This window comes from Artibeus jamaicensis, unplaced genomic scaffold (genome assembly GCF_021234435.1).
Source record: "Artibeus jamaicensis isolate MK-2021 breed Jamaican fruit bat unplaced genomic scaffold, CSHL_Jam_final contig_327, whole genome shotgun sequence".
Lineage (NCBI taxonomy): Eukaryota > Metazoa > Chordata > Mammalia > Chiroptera > Phyllostomidae > Artibeus > Artibeus jamaicensis.
The window spans coordinates 108,607-134,829 of NW_026521772.1; the positions used below are offsets into that span (position 1 = coordinate 108,607).

General features: G+C 44.2%; 1 protein-coding gene across 1 annotated transcript in view; it reads right to left on the minus strand.

Moving 5' to 3' along the window:
• Nucleotides 1–26,223, minus strand: part of SLC9C2 (solute carrier family 9 member C2 (putative)) — a 53,358-nt gene that overhangs the window by 9,967 nt on the left and 17,168 nt on the right. The window contains exons 12-24 of the mRNA XM_053663708.1: nt 24,276–24,444; nt 23,052–23,133; nt 17,583–17,749; nt 16,857–16,967; nt 14,193–14,290; nt 13,343–13,462; nt 11,822–12,020; nt 10,927–11,115; nt 9,407–9,556; nt 8,713–8,764; nt 6,343–6,491; nt 4,066–4,191; nt 763–861 (exon numbers count right to left, since the gene is read on the minus strand). Of these exons, the coding sequence (XP_053519683.1) occupies nt 763–861; nt 4,066–4,191; nt 6,343–6,491; nt 8,713–8,764; nt 9,407–9,556; nt 10,927–11,115; nt 11,822–12,020; nt 13,343–13,462; nt 14,193–14,290; nt 16,857–16,967; nt 17,583–17,749; nt 23,052–23,133; nt 24,276–24,444 (1,711 nt within the window). The remainder of the gene's footprint in view (nt 1–762; nt 862–4,065; nt 4,192–6,342; nt 6,492–8,712; nt 8,765–9,406; nt 9,557–10,926; nt 11,116–11,821; nt 12,021–13,342; nt 13,463–14,192; nt 14,291–16,856; nt 16,968–17,582; nt 17,750–23,051; nt 23,134–24,275; nt 24,445–26,223) is intronic.

Below are 26,223 nucleotides of genomic sequence, written 5' to 3' on the forward strand. Positions count from 1 at the left end.
GTTTTGCCAACTCTGTGCCGAGACTGCGCGGCGCATGCTGCGTGGTCGTAAGGAAGCGGACATCTGCTCAACGACAGGGCCAGAAACTTACAAAGTACACGTGTCTGCGTTATAATAGGCCTATCGTAACAGCTTGTTTCCCTAATCAGTTTGGGTGGTTTTAAGGTCTGAAATAGCCACTCCAAAAAACGGAAAGCCAAATACATTATTAGCTTTACGATAAGGGTTTGTCACTTGGAACCTCCTCTGATCTGGGAATCACTTGGGTCGGGAGCTGGGGCACTCCTAGGCATTCGGCTACTAGCATCCGGATTCTCAGGGATTCTCGCCCCTGTCACTCTACTGCCGTCTTTCTCTGGTCACCCAAAGGCTTCCCATCAGTCAGACAAAAAGTCATATTTTCCATCCTCATCCTATTTTGACCTCTGAGAGGATGGGCCACGGTGGTGCTGACTGCTTTTCCTTAGGTGAGGGACTCAGCCACACCGAGTACAGGGCTCTGTAGTCAAAGCAATGGAAAAGTCTGCTTCCTCCCAGCACTGTTGGGCGGGGAGTAATGACTATACAAGCATATCGTTCAATGGGGAGCACCTCCCAGATTCCGGGTCCAGTGCCCTCTCTCAGCCGCAGTGTTCACTCCGAAATGGTTTTACTCACAGAAGAGACCGTGTTAAAATTTTGAAACTTTCTGGGTTCCTAAATTTCTCCTTATAATTACATAGTTCAAATGCATTTTAAGTAAAGAATAAGATACTTCCTTACGATCGCCATTCCTGAAATGATTAAGTAGATTCCTTGTGGCATTTCACCTTCTTTACAAATGACATCTCCGTAGTCAAAATAGGCGAGTTTGGTTCTTTCCTGAAAGAGAGAAAGAAAGAAAAAGGGTAAAAGAAAAAATCAACACAAAAGGTTCATAGTCTACTTTTCTAAGGAGAAATAAGATTTTAAAGCAAAAATGGCTTTTAAAGTAGCATGAAAAAAAGATGGATTCTTTGGTTTGTTAATGAAGTGTAATAACATACCGACATGCCTCATTAACATTTAGGGACAAGCAAGTAAACTATAGATTGTGCGGCCCTGACCAGCGTAGCTCAGTTGGTTGGGCACGGTGCCACAGGACAGAAGGTGGCTGGTTCGATTCTTGGTCAGGACACGTGTCTGGGTTGCAGGGTTGGCCCCAGGTCGGGGTGCATGTGAGAGCAAACTTATTGATGATTCTCTCTCACATCAATGTTTCCCTCCTCCTCTTTCTTTCTCCCTTCCCCTCTCTCCGAAAATAAATAAAATCTTAAAAAACAAAAAACCTATAAAACTTGTGATTAGCACCCAGCACAATGACTGATAAAAAAACCCAATAAATGCTAGGCTGGTCAGATGTTTACAATAAAGTGTGACGATTCTGGTAAAAGAGACGGAGACAGGACGTTCTGGAAAAATCCAGAAAGGCCACAGGACTGTGTCTTGGGTGTCCGGAGAAGACTCTACAGGGGAAGGAACAGCTAAACTGAGGCCTCCTGGAAGGGAAGAGTTAGAGACAGGCACGATTCGATGAACCGAGGACCATTCTGGGCAGAGGGCTCGGTGTATACAAAGGCCCAGGAGCAAACAGAACACCTGTTCAAGGTGAGCAGAGACTCAGTGTGTGTCAGGGACTCAGTGTGTCCCAGGGACTCAGTGTGTGTCAGGGACTCGGTGTGTCCCAGGGACTCAGTGTGTCCCAGGCAGGGACTCAGTGTGTGTCAGGGACTCAGTGTGTCCCAGGGACTTAGTGCATCCCAGGGACTCAGTGTGTCCCAGGCAGGGACTCAGTGTGTGTCAGGGACTCAGTGTGTCCCAGGCAGGGAGTGGCAGACACCAGGGTTCAGTTTTCCATTGAGCCCCAGTAGGCACAGTGCCCAGGGTTCACACTCATTTTAGGGACTCACAACAATATTTGAGTTTCTTTTACAAACCAGAAGGAATGTAAGAACTTTTAGGCAGAGGAAAATGTTTTTTAATAGTAAAACAGTTAGCACTCACTACTACTGATTTCCAGAGAGAATTTCACACACATCTGGCACGAAGGGAAAACACTAGCAATGGCCTACAAGGAATCAGACAGCCCCGGCTCCGGAGAGCCCCACAATGATTGCTGTCTTTCTGGAAACCAGGGAAAGTGTCCTTATTATGGTCAAACAGATGCCTCCCGTGTATCTACATGCCTGGACCACAAGACACAGTACAATCACATTTGTGGTGAAACATGTGCCGTTCTTTGTCACAGAATTTTCTTGGTTCCAAAAATCTAACAGAGATTTGAACAGGTGATGAGAACTTTTCGGATCTACTCTCAGCAACATTCGAATATCCCGTGCATCAGGGTTAACTGTAGTTGTCATGCTGTACAGTGTCCCCCACCACTTACTAATCATCTCACTTGGAAGCTTGTACCTTTTGCCCACCTTCCCCCAATTCTCCCAGCCTCCTTTGCCTTCCACTTTTGGTAACCACAAATCTGATCTCTTTTTCTAGCTTTCATTCTTTCCATCCTTATCTCCGCACTCCTAAATGTGGGGTAGCCCAGGACTCAATATTTGCATGTCCATAATAATTCCCTAAGTTATCTCAAGTCTCAAGACTTTAAATATGGCTCTCCAGGCTGACAACTCCAAACTATCTGTCTCCAATTTGGCCTCCCACCTGGGATCAAGTCATCCATTCAACTGCCTACTCCACACCTGGATCTCTAATAGTTTTTCCCCAATGTAATGTACTTGGAATCAAACTCTTGGCCCACCACCATCATATAAATCTTCTCTTCCCCATCTAAGTAAATGGTAGCTCCATTCTATGCAGACTGAAGATTCTAGACATTATGCTCTCTTCCTTGCTGCACTCATTCCACCAGCATCTATCAGCTCTCTCTTGAAAACATCAAGAGTCTGATGGCTTCTCACCACTTCTGCAAGTCCAAATCGCCAGTATCTCTTGCCTCCCTCACTGTAATTGCCTCTTCCTAGTATCCCTGGCTTGCCATTGACCCCCCTGCAGCCTTTTCTCAACACAACAATCAGTGGTCCTACTCAAACGTGTTAGATCATGTCACCTCTCAGTTCCAAACCTTCCAGGGGGTTTCCATTTAATTCAGACAAAATGCCCAAGTCCTTACAATGGCCTACAAAGTTCTACAACCTTGGGCTCTCTCCAGAAGCTCCCACTTCACCTCCTCCCTCCATCCCTGCCCCCACCAGCCCAGCAGGGCCTCGGTGGAGTCCTGGAGACCTCCAAGTGCACTCCACCCGAGGCGCTGCATCTGCCTGGAATGCTCCTCTCCCTTCCACATGACTTGGTCCTTCCCGTCTTTCAGATTTCTTGGCAGATGTCATCTTCTAGATCAGCCTTCCCTGACCACGTCATATAAAATAGCTGCCCGACCATATTCCTTTTCTACACAGCATTTATTTACGTGTTGGTATAAACCACCACCTCCAGCCATATAATATGAAGCCCATGACAGCAGGGACTTCATTTATTTTATCCACGGCCATACCCCCAAACCCCAAATGGTCTCTGGCACATAGAAGATATTCAATACATATTTGTTAAAAGAGCCCAAATTCCAACAGCCACACCCAGCTGCCTTTAGACCACGCATGACCTCTTGAATATATGACAGTATTCACTGTCCCCCATTACACTACACCCAGCGGTTTTACTTTGATATTATCTTCCTGGCCTGTATAGTCATTTAAATTTGCTCTAAAAAGTCTTTTTCAGGGAGCGCGTCTGGGAGTCCAGAATTCTACGACATAAAATAAAATGGGATTAGTAACAAAATCAGGTAACAGAGGTAGCTCATCCTAAACAGACAATCCATTGTAAAAAAAAAAAAAGAATCTGCCTTTTAGGATCAAAATGAAATGTTTTTGCTGGGCCTCCATTGTGACTGGCCCTTTATTGGCCATTATGGGATCCTTGCTTTAGTTTTCTTTGGTGGTGGTTGTTCATTTGGCATTAAGGAGTAGAAAACATGAAAAATAACGATCATCAAACCTGAGACAGAATAGAAGACGGACTGTTTACCTTGAAGAACTTAATGAGGACCTCTTTATTTTCCAGCCAAACGATCTTATGGAGATAATCGTCAGGCGTAGGAGGCGGGATTGCCATGGGAAAGTTGTTCAGTGCCTTTATTTTGGAAAGAAGTACCTAAAAACGAATGATCGAAATAATGGTAAGCAGATCCTATAATAGAAAAAGGAATATTAGGTTAAAACTAAGGAAATCTAAATAAACAACTGTTACGCAAACTTAACCTTGATTTTTCTTTCCATATCAATGTATGGTTGCCTCTCATGCATCCCCTGCTGGGAACTGGCCTGCAACCCAGGCATGTGCCCTGACTGGGAATCGAACTGCGGTGGTTTGGTTCGCAGGCCTGCAGTCAATCCACTGAGTTACACCAGCCAGGGCTTAACCTTGATTTTTGACTCAGAGTTTCCTTCACCCCATTTAAATTGTCCTCCAACTTTTTTGGTCCATGTTCTCCCCTTATTACTATCTTCACTGACTTATTATCCCAAGTTCAACTTACCCTCTTTACACTCCAGTTAACACACACAGACATATATATTCTCTCCTGTCTTACTTTCAAATTATCTAAACTTCATAGTTGGTTACTATGTGATTTAACGCCATGTTTAATGCTCTCAACTTTTTTATGTGTAGGGTTTGCTTCTTTAAAGCCTTCTAATTCTGGAGGATACTATTCCAGTTTTGTGGACTCTGAGAAGCCTTCTCTGGCTCCCCTCACCAGGTAAGAGATAACCACTTATCTGTCTTATTCCCACGGCACCTCCTACAGGCCTCCCTTGCGGAACTCATTGCATTGCAGTGGTCTTATTTTTACGGAACTGTTTCACGCTGTGCGCTATGTAACTTTCATTGATTGGATGAACAAATGGCAAAGTGAAAGACTTGGGGAGAGCCCGTGAACTTTGGGGTCAGGATTGTATTCACTAATTATCCTGAGCTCCATTGGAAGTATCCATTACATATTTACTTAATTAAATCAAATAGACTTACCAGCCACCTTATGCCCTGGGATCAATAATTATATCTCTTTGGCTGACAATTTGACAACCAGTAGGCATGTAATCACTAGCTATGGAATGATTGTTTACCCATAAGCTTTCTAAACAAACCAATAGGAAAAAATAAGTCTCTCTCCTCATAAGGGTTATTATTTATTTGTGAGTATTAAGCCTTCAAAGCCTTCAAAGGGATAAATGCAAACAATACCAAACACAATGTGTGTAGAGGTGTAACTTGAAGGACACTCTGAAGTGGCCCTTCCCTCTCACAGACACGAAGGGGAAATCGCATCACCCATTCGGTCCTTTGCCATGACGCTGAAGACACCCAAGAGACAGAGCCACCAAGGAGAGAATTGGCCTGCCCCACCCCCACTTCCCTGCTGGGGCCACAAAGGGGCACTCTGTCCAGGGACTGTCCAGAAGCCCAGGGCTCGGTGGCTATGGCTGGGAGCTATCCATGGCAAGGAAAAGCCTGTGACACCCACAAGCAGCTCATCAGTGGGCAACACAGAAAGGACGCAGGACCAGAACCTCCACTTTTCTGCTTCGAGCTCGGAAGCAGACAGCCCCTTGTGTCAGAGAGAAAGAACAGTCTTACCTGCACACACACACACACACACACACACACACACAGTCCAGATGGTGAGTGTGTGGAGTGCTAGAATTCAACATTTTTCCCTCTGGCATAGGCTCCTGATTTTTGCACAGATGCATTTATAATTTTCCAAAAGTCAATTTATCAGCTGACTGACTAGGTTGTCTCCCCTGCTCCGCTCCTCTTAGAACAGCCCCCTCCTCAACCCCACCAGGATAGCAGGCGGGTCCCTCCCCACCAAGCTAACATTGTGTGACTCCCAGCCCCCTGGCCACAGCTAAGGGAACTGGGCAGTCCGTAGCCCACCAGAGAAGAGAGAAGCAGAGAAATCTAGCGTGTGCAGAGTGAGGCCAGGCGGCTGGGTCCTCACTCAAGTCCCTTCCCAGGGCCTGGCCACCTGGCCTGCCTCCTGCAGGCTCTGCAAGGCTCTCTGTGTTTTTACACTAAGTCTCCCGAACCCACTTCTGTGCTAAACTCAGCTCAGGTCAGTGTCTCAGTTGCAGCCAAGTCGTTCTGACCCGAGGTGCACCAGGCAGCACCTGGGCTGGTGGCCCTGGCAGTGGCAAAGGCTGTAGGCAAACAAGAGGTGGACATGAGGTCACTAGGGAAGCAGTGCAGGCGGGGTGCCTGGTCAAGGGAACCGAGCAACATAAAACATCGAGTTACTACCTTATTCACCTCGATGCCTTCATGCTTATCGATGATGCCCCTTGACCAAAGGAAGGAGAGGTGCTTCAGAGACTTGGCGATCACCGTCTGGATGGTCTGCCTGGTCTTCAGAGCAATGACGACGTCACGTCCCTCATGCTCTATGAGGCCTGGAGCAAATGACACCCCCAGTAAGCCCACAGTGAAATGGCCGCAACAGTAACCAACACTTGTACAACAGGCTGCAATTTCCAAAGGACTGGTGCAACATCCTTTCGTTCCTGTTTCATGCAGAACGTGGGAGGCCGGTGGGACCAGAGCTAGTTTCCTCTCTGCTCTGTGGAGGAGAGAACTGGAAACAGGCTCTGCCCACGAGCGAGGAGAACTCCGCTCTCTGCCCAGCGCCGGTGGCACTGTGACCTACCATGTTTTGCTGTGTATAATGCACAGTTTTCTGCCCAAAATTTTGAGGGAAAAATGAGGATGTGCATTCTACATGGGTATGATGATCGCATACCATGGGTATAATAATCCTGTGTACAATGAGCACAAAAACATGGTTGTTCATCATACACGGCAAAATATAGTAGCTACATTATGAAACCCGTTCTGCTGCAGTATCGCCACTTATACTTGTCTCACTCTCCACGTATAACTTTATATAAATTACAGCCTTAGAGAAATTATGTAACTTTTGGTGGGCAGATGAATAAATGACTGGATCTAAAGATCCCTGGACTTTGGCTGGTGGGCCTGTCGGAGACCCAATCCCTCCATGAGAAGTCATGGTCAGGGCTGCAGTCGAGGCTAACAGCGTAACTGTTCCCTCCTTGTAATCTGAACACCCAGCACAATGCCTGGCTCCTGGAAGGTGCTCGAGTCATCCTTTCAACTGCAGTGAGCAGCAAAATGAAGGGTAGGAGGGTCATGAGCAGGTTCTGGTGTTGGGCGCACCTAGGCCTGAGGTCTGTCTAGCTCGCCACTTACCAGCCGTGTGACCTCAGGCCGTTTGACCTCCCTAAGCCTCAGTTTCATCATCCATAAATGAAGATGGCAATAGTATCTGCCTCGTAGAGTAGTTATGAGCAGTCAGTGCAGTAATGTCCATAAATAAAGCTGCTAGCACATTCCTGGCATGAGCAGCATTCAATAACCTGCTGCAGTAACTGTGTGGGAAGAGACATCCCCTCACACAGGACTGGATCAAGGAAACTCCGTAATATTTCACACTAATCTAAAACACAATGTCAGACAGCAGCTCCCAGGCCCCTGATCTTTAAAAGCACAGCAATAACAACCTGTCTATGTATAAAGGCAGCAATGGGCCCTGGATTTTCTGAGACAGGGCTCAAATATTCTGACTTAGAGTCTCCAGAGTTGAAACTCCATTCATTAGACAATGCTATTTCTATTTTGGTTTGGAAAGTATGATCCTCATTCATCCACATGGCATCCTACAGTGTGGTTATAAGTGCAAAGTGGCTTTACTTTATTTCTTGTATAACAATTTCCATCTACTAAGGGCCGACTCTAGTCCAGACTTTCTGCCAGACACTAGAAGCCCGGTCCACAGCCCCCTTACGAGGAAAGCAGACCCAAGACGCTTTGTGTAAGATCCTAGGACGCCGGCTGTGTGCTTCAACCCAAACAGGGCGACTGTGGGTGCTCAGGAAATGACGCCCCTCGCAGGTTCACACTCCTGAGCATCCTTGCCAACAAAATACAACCGAATCAAACCACCCTTTGTTACATGAAGGCAATTTCCGCAGGTCTTTTTCTTACAACCTTAAGGAATCTGATCCTGTCGCCTGAATCCATCTCCTGCTCCCCTCACTCTTCCCTCTGCGCTCCTGTAGCAGATGTTAGGGCTCCTCGAACTTTCTGCAGTTACCTACAGTTATGCTCACACCCTCCTCTAGGCCCTGCACTCTTTGCATGCCGGGCCCATTACACACGTTCAGTAAGTGCTGCTTGGATGAGTGCACGGATGACCGTGTAACTGAATGAAAGTACGAACCGGCCTTTCTTTGGTTCAGTGAGGGGACGGTGGGCCCCAGAGCAAATGAAGCCTGCAGCTCCGCTGGAGGCAATCAGGCCAAAACGGAAGCTGCCCTACCTTGGGCTTGTCATGAGTAGCGGGAATTCTCTGGAAAAGAATTATGCTGGAAGAAAAGAGAAGGCAGCAGGAAAAGAGGAGACCAAATATGAGATGGAACGTCTCCATAGAAGAAGCCACAGGGAGGAGTGTCTGGGAGTCCATGGTTGCTGCGGACAGGACATTGTGGATGTCACTCAACATAGGGTCCCCAGGAGTCAGTGGCTGGGGACTCAGTGGCAGGTAACACACATGTAAGGTGTGACTTGGGGAAATCAGATTCTCCAGCGACCTACCTAGTTCTCTGACAGCATCTCGCTTGTTGATCTCCAAAATTTCATATAATTTCTGTAAGAAGTTAGGAAAAACATTAATTTGTTATAGCAAGCGCATTTTCTGAGGGAAAGGTATAGTCGCAGAAATCTCATCTAGTTTGCGACTCAGGGGAGGGACCTGTGGCTCAGCTCTGCCAGCCGCACGATCCTGCTGCCTTCCCCGCTCACACGGCCCTCCTGGTCTCAGTGCTGGCACCACAAGTTTCCACCGTGGGGGCTGAGTTCTCCTTTCCTCTGCCTCCTGCCACTCCAGACCTGCCCTTCCTCGGGGGGAGAGGGCTTATTCCAGTCTCAGCTCCTGCCTGAAGTGTTTTCGAAGAACCCTCACTACCTTCAGAGAGGGCTGCCGAGACAGACGCAATGTCTTCTCTGCTCTGCACTCAGAAAATGCAAATAAATAGTGGGCTTCCTTCCATGAAGATCATAATAAAGTCTGATAATAAAGAGCTGAAACTTAAAAAGAGCCGAGACCGGTTTTGGCAGCACCTCTTACAATCAACAACTGAATCCCCCCTCACTTGTTATAACTCACCGGTCGAGCCAAATACATGGAGCGACTCTGTGGAATGAAAACACCTAAGTAGTTGGTTTTGCTGGCTTTTTGTTTTGTTTTGTTTTGTTTTGTTTTGCCAAAGGACCGCTGCTTGCCTCTTACCTGATATATTGATCCTCGGCCAGAAATTTGTTTTATTAGAAACTTGGCATCCTCTTGACTTTTGACATAGCCTTTGGTGATACTATACAGCAAGCTGAGGCGCTTTTTGATCTGCACGTCCGCCACGCGTATCAGCAGTGGTATGATTGTCTGCAGGAAAGGAGGGGAAAGCGCCGACTAAGGTGGTGCTCTCCACGTGTGGTCTCCAGACCGACAACAGCGCCACCCGGAGGCGCGTGGGAAATGCAGGTCCTGGCGCCCTGCTCCTTACCTGCTGGACCAGGAATTCCAGGGGGTGGGGCCGGGGACTGGGCGTGGTTAACCAGCCCTTCAGGTGACTCTGAGCTCTCAAATTTGAGAGCCGCTCTCTAAAGAAACAGAGGCTCAGCGAATGACTTGCTTCTGGAGCTGTGATGGGGACTTTCCCCCCATTTTCCATACCCCTAGATTTCAGGAGACGGGAGAAGAGGTCCCCTAGCCTGGGTGACAGTGACTAATCGAAGAAATCGTATCTGCAGCCCAGTTTCTTCTCTTATAAGATAGGGAGCTTGGGGTACCGAAGATACTTCTTAGCTCTAAGTTTCTTGACTCCTAAGTGGAGGCAGGAGAAGGTAGTGACCGAGGAGACTGGGATTTTTAAATATGAACTTTCCTGGATTCAAACACTATCTCTGTGACCTTGTGCCCAGCTATGCGGTGACTTGGGGACTCAGCGTTTTCCTCTGTACAACCAGGGTAACATACCCATCCCGCAGACTGGAGCAGGGCACTCAGCCCCAGAGACAGAGTCCCGGGGAGTGCGGGGCAGGCGCTGGGGAGCCATGTCACTGAGGAGGGAGGCGGGGACAGAGGAAGAACGCCCCAGCGCAGGACTCACAGGGCCCAGAAGGGAGAGGTGTTTTCAGCTGCTGTTTGGGTCGTGAAACTTTGGACAGAAGGGGAGACCTTAAAGAGGAGTTTTACAATTTGTGTTCCACAACGCCCTGACACCCCCGAGCTGTTCCTGAGAGGACCCAACTCTTTCAAGTCTCCAATATCTTTTCAAGCTCTCCCCTAGAGATGCGCTTCTCTGGAAAGCTCTGTCATCCACTGGACAGAGCTTTACTGCAGGTTAGTCTTCATTCTACAGCTGCAGGGTGACATCGTGGCCGAAACGAAGATGCTGCCCGAGGACGGTGCGCTGAACGCGCAGGGGAAAGGGGAGAATGCAGCGGGGAGACACAGGGGAGCGGGGTCAGGAAGGAGGGGCGGGAAGCGGGGGGTGGGGGGGGAATAGAGGGCAGGGCCATTCTTCCTGGGGGTTCCTCGGGAGGAGGCAGAGATGGGAGCAATGACCTTCAGGAGGTGAGACATGAACCCAGCAGATCCCCACAGAGAGAAGGTTCCAGGGTGGTGCCGGGTGGGGGAGCCAGTGGAGAGACCGCGCCTTCCCTCACTTATTCAAAACAGTGCTGGCTTCTCAACACCTTTACCAAAGAGTGTGCACAAAAGACCCAGCATTATCAAATGTGGAGACTTACCTTAATGAGAGGAATAAATCGAAGTATTCTTAAGTAGCCTATTACTACTGTAATCTGAATAAGAACTAGGTTGTCTGGTTTGAATTTGACGAAGTATACGCAAACGATATCAACAATTCCAATGAGCAAGATAAGAAACTCCAGAGTATTCCAATGTTGATGAAAATACTTCCTTTTCAAAATTATTATCTATTTAGAAAACAAATAGAACAGATGTCATTTCATAGTGCCTATACAGGTATGTGCAGGGGGGGTGTCTTGGAAATTAACAGTCACATCCTCCGACTACCAATGAGTTACATTCCAAAAGTTGGGTTTCCGGTTATTCCCATGGAATTTCAAAATAAAATATTTTAAATTCCCAATATCAAAAATCATAATTTAATTCAAAATGTATAATCTATGAGTCTGAAATGACAAAAACAAGCCATGAAAAAGAGCAGTCCACAGGTTCGTTGTGAAACTATTGATAGTAATTAAAGTACGAGAACAGTAATTCTGATCAACCGTATCTGTGAAAGAAAAGGTGGTTCTCATTATGGGGCAAACCTAGAGAACCAGTTTGTATTCGCTTATTTATTTTTGGCACCATTACAGAGAGGAATTGAGGGAAACATCCATGTCTGTATTTTCAGTTCTTTTTACTTGATTTTGAGATTCTCACCACTTTTGGGAGAGTTGCTTTATTTGCCTGCTATCTGAGACTGTGGTTATTATGCTGATTATTTTTTTAATAAACCCACAAAATTCAAAAAGATTACTAAAATTCTACGATTCTATCAACAGTTACAGCAAGTGGCTTCTAGTAGCAAGTTATTTCAAAAACATGACAAAAATCAGTTCACCATAACTGAATTGCTGTTTTTATAGGATACGTTTCCATTTTAAACAGTACCTTCAATGCTGACTGCAATGCATATAAAAATATAAAATAGTAGTTTACAAATATCAGTGTTAACACATTTAACTCTCTTGCCACTGGCCATAGATGAGTTATAATAGGATAAATGTATATTAATGACATGATATGTCCTGCATATTCAAATTCTTCTGAAAATACAACGTGGTATATAAATTTCAGAAATTTATTTTTCCTGAAAAAAGAGAAATTGAATAAAATGTCAGATCACTTTCAAAGTATAACAACATGTGAAGTTCAACACTTGTATCAACAAATCATTAATAGTAATTTAAAGGAAGTATAAGTAATATAAAACAACAAAGAAGCAAAAATATAAACATACTTTCTATACAAAAAATAATGGAGAAATAAAAAAATTTTTGTTAATTGACGTCAGGGACAGAGAGCATCTTTTAAAACTAAGGCAAAGCGTACATAGGGAAAAAAGCAAAGATTCATACATTGAAAGAAAATAACAAGTTTAGAGAAAAACATTAGCATTGTCTAAAATGAAAAATGGAAAAATATTCTATTCAATCATTACCACTATGTATTTTTAAATTTTGTCAACCCATCTAAAGTGAAGCCCAACTAAAAGTTAACTCTTTATATGTCAAGACCCTAGGGTTTTCACTTTTTCATTTCTCTTTAAACTTAATAAATGGAAGAAAGTAAAAATTTATCAAAATTTGTTATGAAAGGTATGTTAACATCCACTTAAAATTTAGGAATGCCACGCCCCTGGTTGCTTTCAACACATTCTGTTAGTCAAAAAAAGCCTGGTCTTCCTGCTCTAAAAAGTACACAGGTTCACAACTTACATAACAAAGCAAAGAATCTACCCAAATTAGGTAACATCTGTCCCTTGTGCTGTCTGGGAAAGTCGATGGTAGATGTGAGTACTGCCACGGTGTGTTTTTCCGAAGTGCGGACTCCAGCAGCACCACCAGAAGGCACCCGTGGAACTGAGCAGAGAGCTTACAGCCACCTGCTTTCGGATTCCTCAGCCCAGCTCAATGGTACACAGAGAATAGCAGTAGAATACATAAGGAGCTCAGGATGCACTATGACTCCAACACATGGCAAATAAAACTGGAGGAGTCCCGAGATGGCCGTGCCCTGTGTTTTCCTGCCCACTCTCTCATAGAGAAGTCGTTGAGCCCTGCCAGGGGGCTCAGTTGGGTACAACATCACAGGTTTGATCCCCAGTCAGGGCAAATACAAGAATCAACCAATGAATAAATAAGTGTAACAGTAAATCTCTCTTGATAGCTTTCTCTCTCTCCCCCTTCTTCTTCTCCCTCCCTAAAACTCAATAAATAATCATTAAAAAGAAGTCCATGAAGCTGCTGGAAGAGAATGGCAAACGAGAAGGAATCCCTCTGCTCAGACACCTCTCAATCGGTAACAGTCGACCATCACATTAGTTGCTTTTTTTAACAAGAAAAATCAAGGTAATATATAGAAAAGTCATTATTTTCCAGTACGTTGCTGTTAAAGGATCACAATACTCACCCATATGGAATAAAATGTATCTTATCTTTACGATATTCCAAGAGAGTTAAAATGTTTTTAAACTTGATAAGCCAACTTCTAGCTTTTACATAAGTTGAAACATCATAAATACTCATAAATCTAACAGAAAAAAATATACACACACATGTTTTAATGAAGAGCAAGTGCTAGCCTCTGGGGTTAATAGAAAAGGGAGAGCTATACTAAATATAAATGTAATATGGGCACATTAAACATGCTGAGCCTCTGAATCCATCCACTCCGCACTCATAGTCACGGTCAAGGAACAATGTTAGCATCAGACTAGGCCTCCCAAATGGATTACCGGACAGCTGAACCATTAGCTCTCACCCAGACAGGATCCGCCATTGTTGCTGTCCCAGGCCATCCATTAGCTAATGCTTGCCCGGACTGTGACCAGATGCCAATATATCTCTGAGATCCTGAGCCTTTCCCACCAGGTTTAATTGTATCTGTCAGCATCCTCAGCGGAGTCACTTCCTCCAGATCCTGCTCCACCGTGGGGAGCAGTCTGACAGTGGGCTCCAGGCTTCCCTACGCCCCTACCCAGCGATTTTGTGAATGGGACATAGAGACAAAGTAATTAGAATAGTAATGAAACCATCTGGGTTCTCTTTCATGACTCTTTAAAAAATTCAACCAACTAAAATAGGATGTGGATAAAAGGATGGATGGATGGATGGATGGATGGATGGATGGATGGATGGACAACAAAGTAAATGAAGACAGATGAGATAAACAGATTGATCAGTCTGGACATTTAACTCTCAGTTCCTTATCACATACTCATTCATTTTGGAAATACCAGTTAAATAAATACTACACTTACTTCCCTTGGATGGGGCAATAGCTTTTGGTTGCACCGATTAATATCCGGGCTGCTTTTCTATCGAGGATTCCATCTTGACACTGTTTTTCAAAACTACTCTAAACATACAATTTTAAATAAAAATTACTGAGGACCGAAACATGAATGCAGTAAGCTCTGTTTGACTTGTAGAGTATTACTACTACATTACTAATCCTACTATTCGTGAACTCATTACATGAAAATAGTCTTTGATCAAAACATTGCTATATAGCAAGAAATACATTTTATTCCATTTCAATATTTACTGAATATTCCTTTTTTGCAAAGTACGGCCACAGATGTTTTAAAAGACACAAAGGTTCCTGGCTTCAGGAAACTCAAACTCTGCACTGCTCAGAGTTTACTTTAGAGATATAAAATAGCATCCGCAACTCCGTCTTTCCACCGTAGAATAGATGACTCGAATTATTGATTCAAAGGGTAGCTCCTCATCTCAGCTTCCCTGAGAACTACCAAGAGATAAAAGTACACTGTCCTTTTCTTATGACTTTTTTCCGGGCTTATCAAGCTATAACTGACATACAACAGTGTGAAAGTTTTAGGCGTACAGCACGATGAACTTGATACATAAATATATCACAAACCAGTTCCCACGGTAAGGTTAGAACACATTTATCACCTCACACCTATACTTTTTTATGCGCGGTGAGAATATTTCGGATCCACTGCCCTAGCAACGTCCAAGCGTGTCGTACAGTATTGTTAACTGAAGTCACCGTGCCGTGCGTTAGGTCCCTGGAACTTATTTTATGACGGAAAGTTTTCACTTTGACTGACATCTTCCCTGTATTGAGACCTTCTTTGTCTCCCATGGCCAGTGTTGACTTAAAGTCTCTCTTATCTGACGGAAGTGTAACCTCGCCTGCTCCCTTCTGGTGGCTGTCCCATGAATCATCTTTTTCCCGTCCTCTACTTTCAGCCTGTGTGTGTCCTTGAAGCTCAGGGAGCTTTCTGCAAGCAGAACAGTGTGTTCTGGACCTTCTTTTTTTTTAATCCATTCAACCAGTCTGTCTTTTGATTGGAGAATTTAGTCCACTTACATTTAAGGTAATTATTGATAGATAATTATGAGAATCATTGCCATTGTTTTTTTTTTTCATTGCTTTGTTCCTTTTGCCTTCTCTTGCTGTCTCGATTTATTATTTATTTTTTCTACGGTTTCCTTTAATTCCTTCCCTTTATCTTACTAAGATACAGTACCTTATAGATATAACTGTTTTATAGTCTCATGTCACCCCTCACCCTGAAAAAATATCAGGTGAAAAGTCACACCTTTGGATGTTGCCATGGATATTAAACTCGGAGGTTCAAGTTACCCCCTGGGACTAGTTCCTTACTCACTAAACCTCCTCACACGCTGAGCACACTCTCTTGCTGTATGCATGTACCCACTGCTGTGCTCATCATTCATGAGCGACTCACTGTGCAAGCTTTGAATCCTCCCCAGGCCTAGGCTCCAGAAAACCACCTCCTCCACATTTTATTGGTTAAAACAAGCGACAAGAACAGCCGAGATCTGATGGGGGGAAGGAAGTGACTGTACTTTACGGCTCTGGCTAAGGGCCTTCCAAACTCTGAGAAGGATGTACTTATGAACTGCAACGTGTGAACTTCATTGAAATCCAATTTTTAAAAATGTAAACTGTGAAAATGCACATTGATCACATTCAGGAGACAATTGGAAATTTGATCACTGACTTGATATTTGATGTTACTGAGGAATTCTTACTTTTAGGTGCCATATATTAGTGTTTTACAACGGTTTTTAAAAGATTTTAAACATTAGAGATTCAAGTACATACTAAAATACTGGCAGATGAAATGCTAAGATGTCAGAATAATTTGGAAAGTGTGGGGGTGAGTGAGGGTGTGGATGGAGTGGGGTCGGTCCTGTGTGCGTGGCTTTTAAAGACAGGTACGTAGGGATTCACTAAACCACCACACCTACTTTTGTATATGTTAGAAGTTTTTCGTAGTAACATCTTAAAATAAAAGTAAAAAAAAAGACTGGAAGGAGTGTGTATTTTATACACTTGTATTATTGAGTATAATGTTTTACTAGAATATAACCAAAATGTAATATGTGCAATGTGACAAATTGATTTAATTTGATTTTTTAAATTGAATCTTAAATTAAATTTTACCTTGTAATCTTCCTGTATTTATGTTAGAACATGAAATATTAAATCCGAAATGTCTTAAGAGAATTTTGATTCACTAGTTTTATTTTAACTTATTGGATTCACAATAATGATTACTTGAGAGACTTTTATATAAAAGGAACTCAAATACGTCAAATTTATAAAAGCAGTCTCAACTATTTGAGGATTTTTACTTTACTAAATATGTAAATGGCACCAAGCATTACTCAAAAGCCCCTGAAAAGTGAACTACTAAACTCTGCTAGACTTAGAATAGTAAGATCTGTTACTTAAACTTTAAAGCCTGAGATTTTTAATTTTTAGTCTTTAACTTGCACAAATCAAACACAAATTTAATGGCCAAAAGACTACCAAAAGGTGAAGAAACATTCCTCTAGTCACCGACAAACCATATGTAAGAATTAAAAGCATTGCTAGGATAAGAACAAAGGTCAAAGCATATTCCGTGAACAGTACCAACCATCTGTATTATAGCTACATGCAGTCTGGCTTCTTCTATCAACACTTCGTCTGTCGGGGACTCCTGCTCTTCCTCCCCATGGGAAACAGAGAGAAGCTGACAAGCACCAGACTGTTTTAAAAGCATACAAAGATAAAGTTAAAAAAGAAGTAAAAATTATGAGGCGTTCGACAAAGAATTCAATACCAAAATCAAAAACTTCTAAAATGAAGGGTCATGCGTACACAGAGAACCTTCTCCACATGAGAAATGATGCTCTGAATGGGGCAAAGTCACTACTGTCCATCTGGGGAGACGTCGGCGTGAAATGCGCCCCCCACACTGACTGTGCTTGGCTGCCTCTCCGAAGCAGCCTGGTTTTTTCTGCTTTTTCTAAGACTTATCTGCGGAGAGGTCGCCCAGTTCCTGAATCAGTAGGAAGCATCGGTTTGCTGAGTTCACTCCCAGTTACTGAGCCAGTGTGTAAAAACAATAATTCCCCTATCTTTGACAAATATGTTAGACCACCAAGACCTTCTCTTTAGAAACAGAATTCAAACAAGTCTTTTCACCGAGATAGTAAAGCTAGTAAAATATATTTACCACCACCGCCCTAAGTTTTCTGACATTTAATTAGCAGAATCAAATTTTTTATAATAAAAACTTACAAAAACAAGTAAAGCAAGAGAGGCAGACCCAAGGAAGGAAAGAAGGATTATTTGGGGGTGGGGGCAGGCAGCAACTCACAGGAATGCTGTATCTAATTGTCGTTTTTTCTTCTACTAAGGTCCAGTCAACATTTGTCAAAATTTTCTCTGTTTTAAATAACGTTCTTGCGTTTTCTATTATCTCCTGTATGTGGCTAATGGCATTTTGCATGGCCATTTGTCTCGGCAGAGAAATAGCGCACATCCCTGTAGCAGAGAGACGCAAGAGCCTGAACAGCGTGCACCAGAGACGGCAAGGGGAAGCAAAAACGGTCCGTGACGTGGTCAAATCTTGGCATCACCCGCGTGGCTGAGGGCAAAGACAACGTTTTGCCCAGGACGCTCCAGAAAAGTACTCAGCTCTCTGTTTCCTGGGGGCTGTATAATTTAACTCTAGCTGACTCAACTACTAAAGAATGTTTTATTAGTTTCCCTTCATTCCCTGGAGCTAGAGACATGACTCGCCACTTCAAGGCACCCAAAGGGCGTTTCCCAAAGTGTGGAGAATTCCCTGAGTCTTCTGCAGGTAGGTGGGCTGCTTTATGAAACCACGCCAGTTCCTGGGCTCCAGTCTGTAGCTGGAATAGCAGACTGGGAATCCGCATCTTAGCAGGGCTCCGACTAAGTCTTACAGTAATAAAATGTAAAAGCAACGGCAATAGAGATCTCTCCAATTTAACACCCCTGCAATGAGTGAGCTTAGCCCACTCACACAAAGGTCTGTCCCAGTGAAACTGTTCTCCATTCCTAATTGTATGTGGTTTCTCGGTGTTTCAGTTTAACTTGATGGCCTTCTCTTTGGCCATCAAGGGCACACGGTGCCACAGTCGTGCCTGAAATTCTGGGGATTCCAAAAGGTTTGGAGGCCCATCCCTCTCCGTTCCCTAGGGCCCCGGATGAAGATGCATCTGACTCCATCTAGAAGATGTAAGCTTTGGATGTAAGGCTCCCCTGGCTGAGACCACTCAGGGAGAGTTTACGCCTGTGCCCGATTACGTCCTACCCACATCCACAGCCCCACAGCCCCATGGCAGTTGCTCCGAGAAAACGTGATGTGTACATGGGCCACTAGGTGGCAGCAGGAAGTTTGAATGAACTCCACGGTGAGGCTGATCCTGGAAGAGTATGAGGAGGGATCTTTTAAAAGCATTAGACCAGATGGAAAGTTGATTTGAAACTCTTACCAAAAAAAAAAACCACAAAAAACACAAAACAATGAAACTAACTCAATTCTATCAAGTGCCTGTTAAGACATGTGCCACAAATTATTTCTAGAAAGGATGAGCATGGGTTCTGAGAGGATAAAGGACTTGCCATATATTTTTGTCTCATAATAAAAATTCTGAGGTTTAGTGCATAAAAATTTCATACCAGATGGAAAAAAAACAAGCCATTACCGTGACAGTAAAACCCCTTGTTGATCTTGCCTTGGAGTATGCTAGGAAGAGGAATCATAAGCAGGGGAGCCTGGAGAAACCCAGAGTTCTGTCCTGAGTAAAGAGAGCAGATCAGATCTGGGTCCCTGGGGTCAAAGAGACTGCTGGGAAGGGAGCTGTGGCGAGCCTTCGGGGGTCACATTAAGGTCGCTTGTGCTCCAGGGCAGGCTGCTGCTGACCCCAGCACACCTGGCTACTGCAAGCAAGAATGAACCCATCGCTGGAGAACTCAGCCCCATATACTAGCCCCCCTCACGTAGTGGCCCCCTTGGCAGTGAGGTGGGAAGTCACAGAAGGTTCTGCCACGGTGGTGATTGGGCAGAGCTTCAGGAATGGGCGGGACTGAGAGAAGACACAGGCAGAGGGATGAGGCAGGATTTACCAGCCTGGGTCCCTGTTTACAGGAACTCGCCTTCACCATATTTCTTCCACTCCGTGTTTTCCAAGAAACCTTCTGATTCTAACTTGGTTTATCAAGGAAATGGATATGTAAAGGTAAGTACCCTGAATAATGATCATAATTATTTCAGACAGAGAAAGAAATCATCCTCATTACAAACTAATACATGGATTATCTGCTTTATCCATATTGTCCTAAAGGTGCAGTGTATACAAATCTGCAGCAATCTGATCTGTTGGGAACCGCCCTGCCTGGTTTTAGAAGCTGTAACCCCCCCCCATGGCTAAGGCTGAATAAAGAGACCTTCGGACCATAAGCCACTAAGGGGACAAAGCTTATCTCCCTGGCAGGGGCACTGCCTCTGCCCCCTTTTCCTTCACCCTGCTTGGCCCTGGACAGCTGACTGCTTAGCCAATGACAAGTAAGATTCCTCAAGGGAGGGATGACCTAAGACAGGTATGGTTGAGAAAGGGCCCTCAGGGAAGGACTTGGGGGGCTATAGAAAAAGGGGGTGATGGACCCTCACCCCTTGACTTTGACATAACCTGAGTCCTCATTTTATCTGCAAGAAGTCTCCTAATCTCTTGGCTGCCTTACTTCCCCTGACTCACTTAAGCCTGAAACAATGCTGGAGGTGGGTGTGGCCCTGTGCTGGAAAGGGTGGGTTGCCCAGGTGGATCAGGCCTAAGAAAGAATATGTAAAATCCTGTGAAACTTGCTTTGCTAAGAATGCTCTCAGTTTTCTGATAAGGGTCCACGCAGAAAATGAGTTTGTTTCCCAAAGTTTTGTAGCCCTTTAGCTAACTGACCCTGACTCAGAATGAGCCCTCATAGTTCTTTGTATGTTATCAATTGTTTGATCCTTACTGCCTGACAATGATTGATGAGCTTTACCTGTATTCCTGTCAAAATTGAACCCAATAGACTTCCGCCAAGATGGAGGTTTAGGTGGATGTGCCGTGCCTCCTCACACAACCAAGTTTAGGGACAACTAAATATTAGCATCAGAAAACACAACCAGAACACGGAAAACTGAACTTTTTGGAAGTCCGCTAACAACAAATTCTTCAGCCCGACCGGTAAGGGGCGAAACCAGCGTCGGGTGAGGAGTTACAAAGAAGGGCTCGATCGGACCCGGGCGCGGAATCCAGACGCGCGAATCCAGTCGCACGGGTTCCAAACCCAGGATTGGACCTAGTGAGCGATCGAGCAACCCACCGAGTGAGCGACTACAGAGGAGACAGTGGGGAGGCGGTGGCAGCGAATTGACTGTGGTTGCCTAATTGCGCGCGAGTGAGCGGTTGGACCAGCGGCGGCAGCGGCGCCATCTCCCCGCTCTGACCACGCCCCCACATACAGCGTCACAACCCAGCAACCTGGGAGTTCCAAGGCGCCGCTTCTCCCACTTAAAGGGCCAGAACAGACCAAAAATGTCGCAGGGAGAACTCAAAGCCCCAGAGATAAATCTAAGTGACGAAGAAATAGCAAAACTCTCAGACGCACAGTTTAAAACACTGGTCATCAGCTTCCTCACAGATCTGGTGGATTATAGCCACAAATTAGAGAAACATATGAAGGCTAAATTAAGGGAAATGAATGGAATTCCACAGGAAACCCATAGAGATGAAAAAAAAAACTGGGACTCAAATCAATGGAGTGGACCAGACGGAAGAAAAAAATGATCAAACAGAAAGGAATGAAGAAATAAGAATTCAGAAAAATGAGCAGAAGCTTAGGAACCTCCAGGACATCTATAAACGCTCCAATATCCGAATTATAGGGATACCAGAAGGGGGAAAGACACAACCACCAGTGGAAAAACTATTTGAACAAATAATAAAAGAAAATTTCCCCAATCTGGCAAAGGAAATAGACTTCCAAGAAATCCAAGAAGCCCAGAGAGTACCAAAAAAGTTGGACTCAAGAAGAAACACACCAAGGCATATCATAATTACATTAGCCAAAATTAAAATGAAGGAAAGAATCCTGGAAGCAGCAAGAGGTAAGGGGACAATCACCTACAAAGGAGTCCCCATCAGGCTGTCAGCAGATTTCTCAAAAGAGACCTTACAGGCAAGAAGGGGCTGGAAAGAAATATTCCAAGTCATGAAATCGAAAGACCTACAACCAAGATTGCTCTACCCAGCAAAACTTTCATTTAGAACGGAAGGACAGATAAGGTACTTCTCAGATAAGACCAAATTCAAGGAGTTCATCATCACCAAGCCCTTATTATATGAAATGTTAAAGGGACTTATCTAAGAAAAAGAAGTTAAAGAAACATGAACAGTGAAAGGACAACAAACTCACAGTTATTAACAACCATACCTAAAACGAAAGCAAACTAAAAGGACAGCTAGATCAGGAATGGAAACATAGAAATGAAGATCTCAAGGAGGGTTAGCAACAGGGGAGTGGGAGGAGGAGATGGGGGGAGAAGGTACAGAAAACAAGTAGCACAGACAGTAGATAGAAAATAGATGGGGGGGGCAAGAATAGTATGGGAAATATAGAACCTAAAGGACTTGAGACACATGGACATAAACTAAAGGGGGGTAATGGTGGGGTTGGGGGGGCAGGGTGGAGGGGAATGAAGGGGGGAATAGAACAACTGTAACAGCATAATCAATTCAAATAAATAAATAAATAAATAAATAAATAAATTGAACCCAATAAAAGTCCATTGAGGAACAGGCTCCTGGCCCTTCTCCTTTGAAAAATCGGCCACCTTTCCTCCCCAAGCAGATCATGTCTTGGTAGACTTATTCTCATCCATGGCAGACTGATCGAAGAGCCTCCCGACACTGACCAATTCTAGAAACCCTGACAGAATCAGCTCTCTGCATCAGCAAGCCGAGGGCAGGGCCATGGGGTGTTAGATGACGTTAAGTCCCCATGAGAAAACTGTGTGTGTAGTCCTACCCTGCTCTCTCCCTCCCCGCTTGACCCCTCCATGCCCAACTATCTTATCCTGGATGCTATCGCATTGACACATTTGATTATCAACAGCCTCAGATTGCTTCTAGACATAGGCAACTGGGGTAGAGCCTACTCCGTGAATGCTGATGGTGTTCTCCCCTTCTTCCTGTATCAATAGACTCTGAGTTTGGGCTGAGCTCATGGCCAGCCAAGTAAGGACAGTATTTCCCAGCTTCCCCTGCCCATGTGACTAAGTTCTGGCCAATGGGATGTGAATGGTAATGATACACATAACATTTAGTCTGTGCCCTTAAAAGGAAGCTGCTTACCCTACATGGCCACCCTCCCCCATTTTCTCTTTCCAGTTGGTTGGGTTGAAGATACAGAGGTAATGAACCAGCTTCATGCCTGCAGATGAGAGCGGCACCCCAGGAAGTGGGGAAACAACGAGAGTGAAAAATCCTGCTTCTCTGGACAACTTCGTGGGGGCAGAACTAGCTCATTCTTCTGGACTTTTTGGTAGAAGGAAGGGAAAACACCTTTGTCTTGTTTAAGCCACTGTTAATGTGGCATCTGTTAAACTGGCTGAACCAATATTTCAATTAATACAGAATCTATAAATAACAAGTGAAAGAAAATGCATGATTTCATAACCAACTCCTTGAGCTCTATAAAAAAAGTCCCCACAACCCCCAACAATAATCTATTTACATTATTCTCCCCAATTAATTAATGAAAGGTAGATATACATTACCTAATTTCTTGGCTAAATAAGTCATCATGTTTGAGTTTATTCCCATAGTCATTAATGATATTATTTGTACATATAATAGAAACTAAAAAACAAAACACACAAACAGAACCAAAACATTAATAAGTTCTCCCAAGGGAATCATTGTTCAGTTAACCAAAACCAGAATTCTATCTTAATCCACATTTTTAAATCCTGCCTCTGATCATTGAAGCAAAGGGTTGTTTTGTGAGCACTGCTTGCATATAATACAGGGCAGAGATTAGTTTTCAATCTGAGGGAGAAAACAATAGATTTCGTAGTTCCTGGGAGAGAGCACAACACGGAGAGCCTGCAGCCACACAAAGCCAGCAGGATGGGAGCCATCAAAGACAGGGTGGGGGAGAGACCCCTGCAACAGCAGGCAGTGGGGACCAGGGTGGGTCTGGAAGTGCGCCTGCCAGAGCACTTCCTGCAACCAGACAGGAGGCTCTGCAGGAGGTAGGAGCTGTGCTGGGGGCTGGAGGCATGCCCTGTGGCAGCCGAAATACCTCCACCTTGCAGTTCTCAGCTCTGCTATTGACTACCCATGGGATTTGGGGCCAGTTAATCACTTGGAGCCCTGGTGTCCTTCACTGAAAAATAGAGTTGATAGCAATATGTCCTTTGGGGAGCTTGGTTTCCCAAGCTTGAGTGATAACAACAGAGCATCGGACGTGCTTTTCAAACTTTTAAAAAATCTTCCTTCCCTTAGCGTATATTTAACTACCATTTCAGGTTTTTCTCTAGAGGCTATTGGGATTGGAATGCTCTAGAGGCTACTGGGATTAGAAAGTACCCTAGATAGGGTACTATTTAATGCTTTCTGGCACCTATTAAACAACAGCATTTATGTACTCAATCATTTGTTGAGCATTTACTGAGTGTCAGGTATTATACGGAGCATCATCTCAATCCTCGGCTGGAAACTGAGGGTCAGCAAGTGCCAGCAACTTGCCCATGGTCACTCAGTCTGTGAAAGGTGGAGCCAGAATTTGATCCCAAGTCCGCCTGTCCCCCAGGTCCATCATCTCTACTTGATCGGTGGTCCCTTTCCCATTGTCAACATCAGTAAACTCTCCTCTGCAAGTTCCCTTCTCCTTAACACATTTTTTAAACCTAGTTCCATCACTGGGTACCATGCCAAGTGCTACAAAGTCAGTACAAATGAATAAATATGAATGATCATGAGACATAATTTTTTCCTACCATTTCTGGCACCTGGGATTTCTGTTCAGACAGATTATAAATTTCAGGAGCCAAGAGCAAGCTGAAAATGCCTTTAATTCCAGACCATGCTATAATAACTCCCCACTTCCAGTTGTATTTGTAATTTGAATGCATCAGAATCGGACTCACTAGCACAATAGTAAACAACCTGTGGAGAGAGAAAAAAATTTTTTAATCACACTTTATGCATGAATGTTATTCACCATTGAAACCATGTACAAAAACACTAAATCTCATACACAATTTTTCACGAAATGAAAGACAATCCAGTTTATTGATAAGCTGCTCAAAAACTTTCTGGAAGTAACCAAATCAACTATCTTGCACATAATACATGAGTCTTGAAAAATAATGCTGGAAGTTCTATAAAAATCTAAGGAATCATCGTTTACGTTAGTGTGTATTGTTTTGAATTTGGTAGTAAATTCGCTTAGGGAAACCTCTTCAGTTCACATCCCCAAGCTTGTCTCCCCTCTTTGAGTAGCCATGCCTGCATTCAGAAATTACCCTGGAGGACATGCAGATCATGATCCAAAAGTAAAATGATGGTCGACACATTAATAAACTTAGCTCACCCAGCCCTGGCTGGTGTAGCTCAGTGGATTGAGTGTGGCCCTGCCAACCAAAGGGTTGCCAGTTGGATTCCCAGTCAGGGCACATGCCTGGGTTGTGAGCCAGGTCCCTAGTGGGGGTGCTCAAGAGGCAACCACACATTGATGTTTCCTTCTCTCTTTCCCTTCCCCTGTCTCTAAAAGTAAATACAGAAAATCTTCAAAAACAAAAATAAAAAATAAATAAACTTGGCTCAAGCACGTTTCTCATGTTCCCACAGGAGCCATTCACCAAATGCCAAACACATCATTTTGATTTGTGCCTTATTCCCCTACAGATCATTTTTCTGTGGGATCCTGCATTGAAATTTAGGCTCCATCTTTAGGGAATCTGCACCAAAAGAATATCAGAACTGTTCTTCAAATAAGATTTCAGTAGAAGTGAAACTGACGAGTTCTCAGCCTCAAAAAATATACTGCGCATCAGTGGCTATGCTGGGAATTTCACGAGACAATTTAGAGAGCCCCTATCACTGCAAAACAGAAAACTGGTAATTGCCATCTATAAGGTGGATGATTAATTTGGACACATTCCTCTGACTGGCACTGAAGCTTTTTGTGAAGTGAATTCTTACCAACATTCTCAGCCTTAACTAGATCATCTTTCTTTATCTTTCTATAAAATACCAGTTAGTCCAGCCAAAACAGAACTTGGGTTGTGTCCTGGTAGCAAAAACGGGGAGGCAGTACAGGAAAGGCTCTGGCGTACTACCTGGCTTCAAAGTTAAGCTTCTTTCACCAAGTGTGCAAACTGAAGTATGTTATATAACCTCTCTAAGCCTCGGTTTCTTCTGTAAAATGGAGACGATGATAATAATTGGACTTGCCTCAGAGGATCATTAGGAGGGTCCAATTAAATGAGGCAACATTCCTAGCACTTGGAATGACATTTTGAATGTGGTCGGTGCTCAGCACATTAGCAACAATTATTATGTCCAGGCCTTAGTTTGACTCATCCTCTCTGAAATGTTCTTCTCAACAAGTAACTCTCGTATGGAAACCCCAGCCATAAACGGAGGACCCCTTGGGATGCCTCTCTCCGTGAAAGCCTCTCTTCTGGCGAGTGGAACCATCAGTTGACACGGCGTCTCTGGAACTCGCTAGCCTTTGACCTTGGACAAAGCACTTTGCCTTTCTTGGCCAGTCTTTTCATCCATAAAATGGAGCTAAGAATTTTTATCTCCCAGTGCTGTCAGTAAGATGAGATGAGATCCCGGATACGCAGCCGAGTCAACCAATATGGAAAACGTGATGTCTTTCTTCAGCTCTCTGACCTCTCTCAGCTTGCACACGAACTCCCACGGTGTGAAGAAATT